Source organism: Trichoplusia ni, chromosome 11 (assembly GCF_003590095.1).
Source record: "Trichoplusia ni isolate ovarian cell line Hi5 chromosome 11, tn1, whole genome shotgun sequence".
NCBI classification, from domain to species: domain Eukaryota; kingdom Metazoa; phylum Arthropoda; class Insecta; order Lepidoptera; family Noctuidae; genus Trichoplusia; species Trichoplusia ni.
Genome location: NC_039488.1, coordinates 3768164 through 3774535, shown reverse-complemented (window position 1 = coordinate 3774535; position 6372 = coordinate 3768164). Strand labels below are relative to the sequence as shown.

Sequence of the window (6372 nt, the reverse complement as noted above, 5' to 3'; positions counted from 1 at the left end):
ACATTCCGATGAGTTATATGCACGCCGTTTCCACTGTTACATTAAGAGAGTAAATTTAACCGGTTGGGAGCTGTGGCGCTGAGGTTATTAACATTTTTTATTGCTTTTTGAAAAAGCTGTTCAAGAATAGTACGCTGTGCTGATATTTAAATAAGATTATCTAGCGTAAAACTATATATACGTAAAACTATATACATGAAGTGACTGATAATTTTTTTAAAGTTTTGGGACCTTAATTTTCAGAAAAGCTCCTATATTAAAAAATTTAAAACATCAAGTAAGCTTTTTTCTTCTTATACATATGTAAATGAACAAAATGTTGCTACAATGCAGTGTGGCAAAAATGTATGTTTACATTTTTGCCACAACAAACACCGCTTTAATTAATGTCCTCAATTAAAAAATCTTAATACCTTCTGGCGTGCCAGCGTAATTAATATTTACAATTTCTTAAAATCAATTAAGATTTCAAGATCAAAGGATTTGCCTCTTCCATTTAACTTGTAAAGCTTTGGCGCTTAGGAGTCAGACATCTTAACGTTTAGCAAGTATTACGCATTTATATCTGTTCATAATTTCAATATAATTTGAAATTGATGCGAAATTTCAAGAGCTGTTAACGTAGCGGCTTACGAAGACATGTTTTAAGTTTTTGCAAGAGCAAATGCGTTTATTATGAATGGAAAAAAGCAGATTTCAAAAAGATTTATACTAAAACCGTTTTTTTTTATAAATCTAGTGCGATACGTATAAAATTAAATTGCCGTAAGAAACGCATTTTCTTAAAACTTAAAATGAAATCGTTGAATGATTTTTTTTTCGGAACAATGAACTAAGAGCATTATATATATTAGCATTAAATATATTTATTTATTTATATATATATTACATATGTATTTAGGTTAAAGTTAGTAATTATTTTTAGTTATAGCTTCTTTCTTTTTTGTTTTTTACACACTATCTGCATCTCTTCTTATTCTAACTCTCCCATAACGGGCCTGCTGGAAGAAATTTCTGTTGAAATAAGCTGTGCCTATGTACTATGTGTTTCTATCTTTCTTCTTTTCTGTACTCTGTGTGTGTATCTGTGTACATAAACTATTAAATAAATAAATAAATAAAATAAGAGCCTACCAGCACCTGTTAAAGAAGAATGGTTATCTGAGAGAGATATTGCTATAATATAGGCTGAGACAACACTTTTCTATAATCAAAATGATTAACTTAACGCTATTATTATTTTCAGCACGATCGCCGAGGTATTTGCCACTTAATACGTAAATTCTTCCAACTATCAAACGTGAAAGACACAGTTAGTGTGATTGTTCGAAAAGCTCCTAACGCAACCATAACTAGAATGAGTGAATAATACTGTAGCAGGAAGTAGTAGGCCCTCTGGGATATCGCTATGTGATACTACTAGCTGTTGCCCCGGATTTCGTCCGCGTGGTTAGGAGATATAAGATAAGATTTTTTGAAGCCATCAAAGATGAATATTTTTCCCCGTTTTTGCTACATTTTCCATTGTATCTTCGCTCTTATTAGTTGCAGCGTGATGTTATATAGCCTAAAACTTTCCTCGATGAATGGTCTATTGAACACAAAAAGATTTTTTTAATTAGTTCCTGAGATTAGCGCGTTCAAACAAACAAACAAACTCTTCAGCTTTATTTATTAGTATATAGATATAACATTTCTTTTCTTAAATAGAAACGTTACTAATTAAATGTAATTCGTCTTAGCCAGAGTTTTTTCTTCCATACCAATTAGTCCCAACGGCCGCTAGAAAAGGCTTATTAGGGTATTTGACAAAATAGAAGACTGTTTAGCCCTTCATACAGATTTAAAAAAAAATTGGATTCGTCTTTTTTATTATTTCGTAAACAAATTAAAAGATTTAAAATTGTCTTGTGACGTCACTTACCAGTACGCTTCTTACTAGCAAGTGATTTTTTTAGCCTCCACTATCATACTTAAGTGTTTTTACCTTCCTTGCTTTTAAATGACGTGCTAAAATGAAATATACGTATTGAATATTTTTGGGAATCTGTCTGACGGACTAACAGATTTATTTAGAGATTTAGTACCTACCTCTCTAATACCTACCTCTATATTTTTTTTAAATCTATAGACTAAAAACAAACGAATAGCGATTTCTCTGGATTTCAACAAGAACTAGTATCAACACAAAATGCAACTTATCTTGGTGCTCAAGTTGTAACAGTTAACTGTGAGAAACGGGTCGGTGTGGTTAAGCGATGCGATCTTTAAACCCAATATATTATAGTCTTACTTGGCTTCGTGTACGGGACTCAATTTTTGAATCGCTCATGTTAAAGTAACTTCTCTGGAAATATGTTGAAGTCACGAAGTACGCTTGTGACGTATGGTTCTTGACAGTTTGGGATACCGGCTCTGTTCTTGCTGGTTCTAAATCCAAAAACTAGACTAATTGTGGTTTATCACGATTATTAAACGTTGTATCATAATGACGCCGATCCATGTTGGTTTATATAAATATAAAAAAATCTTAACTAAATTTACCGTTTGTCATCAAAGACTAGCTAATAATTTATTCTGGTATATATAAAATAAATATATGTAATAAATAACCAAGATCAAGACCCCCAAACTTGTAGAACTGGATGCATCTAAGTCCAGTTATGTGCAATTAGCATTAGTTGTGTCGTTTGCAAGATTGTGAAATTGTCCGCTCTACGAAATAAATACCTCTAGAAATAAACAGTAATTTTCCTCTTTGTATTATTGAGTAAATTATCCTAAGAACATTTTCCTCAATTTTTTTTAAAACCCTTAGCAACAAATGTAATAATCCTATATAAAATATATCTGTTTTTAATATGAAATTGCTCCAGAATTTAAATTGGTCTTCATTTCATCAATAAACGGGACGCCCGCGGTGTTGGCAAGCCCGCGCTGTTTATTAATTTTTATTACTGGCATTCACACGAATTTTTGATATCAAAGTTGATTGTGTCTTTGATCTAAAACTGTGCTATTGTAGTGATTTATTAGCGTTGGTGATCTATTGATCCACTTTAGTTTATTGTTAGTGAAAGAGCATGGCGTAATGAAAATTTTAAGCGATGATTTAGTGTTTTGTTTTAAGAAGGTTTTTGATTCTTCTTTAGAAGCCTTGTGAGTCGCGGGGATAAAATGCATGGTAAAACATATTATTTAATGCAATGAAGCTTGAATGAAAGTTATATGATTAAAAAGCAGTCACATCTGAAAAATTGTAGCAATTTGTTAATTTTATTTCAATAGAAACAAAGACCTGCTAGTTTAGAGTTTTAGAATGTTACAACCTCATTAGGCTTTACGAATATAAATAATAAAATCCTTTTTGAATTGAAGTTTCCATAGACAACATTTCGCATAAATAACAATGTCACATATAAGTTAATAGCTATAGATAAGGTTTATAGTATTATTTAGTTGCTAAAAGATTATTAATTTAATCATTCAGAAATAGTGTTCATACATTTTAATACAAGTTCAGTGCTTGACATGGAGGAATTAAAGGATATTGACAGTTCAAAATCCAAAGGCAAGTTGAACACTATTGGGGTTTTAGAAAAGTCTTGGGACTATGTATATGTACTCTTCGTGTACGTTCGTTCGTCACACGCATAAGTGTAGGATGAAAAATATCTTTCATTTGATATTTTATAAAGGTATTATTCCGATGATGAAACTCACTTATTTGAACTAAATCCTGATACTATTGAACCCATCCATATTTTTACAAACTTGTTGAATTAAATATTTTTACTTCATCATTGCAAATCATATTGAAACTATGATATTTCATGTCAATCTGCAGGTTTTATTAGCACAAAGTGCATGTTTCATTGCAACGCATGGCTTCTAAATAATTTGAATGCACCACTGAGGAAATATGATGAAAAATATCGTGGCAAAAAATCGGGTCTGAAAGTGCTTATCATAGTGGGCTAGCATGATGATCAATACTCAGAACCTCAAAACCCAGCAAAGCTAATGGGACATTTATATTATGCTGGTAAACTAACTACTAACCATTGCACTAGACCAATGAGGAAAAATACATGAACCGAAATACAAAAATACAAGTTATATGGAATGTTAGTTTTCATAATTAAATTGCAGATGCAAGCGGTGGAGGTGGAGAAAATGTCCCTATAGGCCACAAAGAGGAACTGACAGACTCGCAATGCCAGGACTGTAATGATGGAGGTCAGTAAATAGTACAACTCATAAATAAGTGGTATAGAAAATAATAGTCTGGTGTTAAATACAAGGAATGAATAGGTCATGGGATAGCAAAATTCTGGGTATAATGAATATATGTAATATTCGACAGCATTCACACAACGCCATCTAGTGTCATACTAAGCAAAGCTTGTGATATGAGAACTAGGCAATTGATAAATAATAAATGAACAATGATTCTAAATACATACAATCATAATATAGAGACATTACGCACACAGACGGATGATTGTGCTCATCAGAAAAACATTTGTTCGGTGTGGGAATCGAACCCACGATCGGATCACTAGCCACTAGGCCAACATAACAGCGTGTAAAAACATATATGTACATAGGTGTTTGTCAGTTGTCAGAGTAGGTTCAATAGGGTAAAGTCTTCTACTCAAGATAGTAAGTCTACCATAGGGTTAAAGCTTTGGTAGCCCTAATCTGGCATCGTATGGTCGACCACACGTCTTTGGTGACACCGAATTACCGAAATTCGAAAACCTTAGCTTCTTAAAAATAGCTTTCAATGTCAAGTGTTACCACTGATGTGCGGTCGACTGTGCAGGTGTTGGAGATGTTGGCGAGGAGAAGAGTGTTACCCGGGTTGTTGGGCTGAACGATGTTGATGCTGTTCCTTGGAATGCACCGGTCACCGGCGAGTCTGGCGGCGAGTGCGCCTGTTGTCTCTTCTGGAGTTTACTGTGCCTTAACGTCATTTGTGGCATAATGCATCTCACGTAGTTGAATGAGAAATTATTAATGTAACTCCAAATGTTGACTCTAAAATGATTTTTATTATATTTAATTGAGTTGAGGATTTTTTCTCAAATTATATATTTTCGCAGTATAGGTTTTTTTTTTCTATTGTCCCAAAACTGTCACATTATTATCGGCTTACCCCGAAATTTTGAAGTTGTCAGAATGTTATGAAGACGGTTTAGGTTCCGGAAATTCTACAATATACTGTACAGGAAAAAGGAAGTAGGTGATGGTAGCAGTAGTAGGTGGCCCGATAGATAAACGTTATAAGTCATCGGTTACTTGGCCTCTGACAAAGTTATTTTTAAATTTATAAACACTAGTAATTAAAGAGCTCAGTATAATCGACATCACGTAGTTCTATACATTATTGATTAAACAACTGCAGAAACGACACTCATAAGTTGTGTATTATGATTAATAAACCTACCGCTTGGTCGGAAAGCGGGCGGTGCAGATGCGTCGCGTCCGGTGGGAGCGTCCGACGTGCGCTTGTCTTTATGGTGCCCTGACCATCCAAGCACAGATGTGACACCCAATTGCTATAGAAAATTAACGAGAAAAAACGTATTCCTTTGTAAGACAATGTATTCAACATGTCATTGTGTTAGCAATTCGTAATTTGAAGACCATGAATGATACAATATTTTCGTTGGAAGAAGAGCGTGTGTAAAACTCCTAGTAGAAAATTAAAACTATTCAATTTTGTGATACTAGTTTTTTCTGTCGTATATTGGGCAGGTTAAATACAAAATCTGTTTGAAACATACTACCAATTCTTCTTTCTTTTTGAGTCCTATGAAATGAAAATCTATCCCGATTAGGATGATCAAGGTCTCGATCGTTTGATTTTGGAAAATTCTCCCCTAGTGGTGATGTATTAATAGGTCATTCTTAACTCAAGCTAACTTTTGATAATGCATTATCCACCTGCCAAATAGCAAATCAAATACTCTACTGCTGCTCTACATCGATGAGTACCAAGCTTTAAAACACTTTACTTTTAAAATCACTTTACTGCTTATTCAATACTGTTTAGTGTTATTCTTTGCCCTACGGTCAGTGTAATTCCACAGCAAGTTAGCGATTTATTATCGACTCCTTCAACGCGGGCACGTCCGCCATAGTTTATAGTTTTCGCAACTGTAACTTACCAGTAGAGTCGGCGTGCAAACCTATGCAAATCAACAACCATTTACCCTACAATGAACGTAATTTGTTTTAATGTTGCCTATCTTGTATCTGCTTCTATTTGTTGTTTTTGTTCGTCAGTATTATATTACACTTGGATTACATGATAATCTATACTTCTATACTAATATATAAAGCTGAAGAGTTTGTTTGTTTGTT

General features: G+C 33.6%; 1 protein-coding gene across 1 annotated transcript; it reads left to right on the top strand.

Annotated features, from left to right (window-relative positions):
- Positions 1-3316: 3316 nt before the first annotated feature.
- On the top strand, positions 3317-5052 carry LOC113499049. Its single transcript, XM_026879379.1, has 3 exons — positions 3317-3571; positions 4153-4239; positions 4829-5052. Exons 1-3 carry the CDS (start codon positions 3532-3534, stop codon positions 5002-5004), a joined length of 303 nt encoding a protein of 100 aa, XP_026735180.1. The 5' UTR covers positions 3317-3531; the 3' UTR covers positions 5005-5052.
- Positions 5053-6372: the final 1320 nt, after the last annotated feature.

Bases quoted from the DNA above. Each gene is read 5' to 3' on its own strand.
- LOC113499049 (XM_026879379.1), top strand. From the start codon at position 3,532: ATGGAGGAATTAAAGGATATTGACAGTTCAAAATCCAAAG. The intron at 3,572-4,152 runs GCAAGTTGAACA...ATTAAATTGCAG, and splicing joins TGACAGTTCAAAATCCAAAG to ATGCAAGCGGTGGAGGTGGA. The intron at 4,240-4,828 runs GTCAGTAAATAG...TCGACTGTGCAG, and splicing joins CCAGGACTGTAATGATGGAG to GTGTTGGAGATGTTGGCGAG.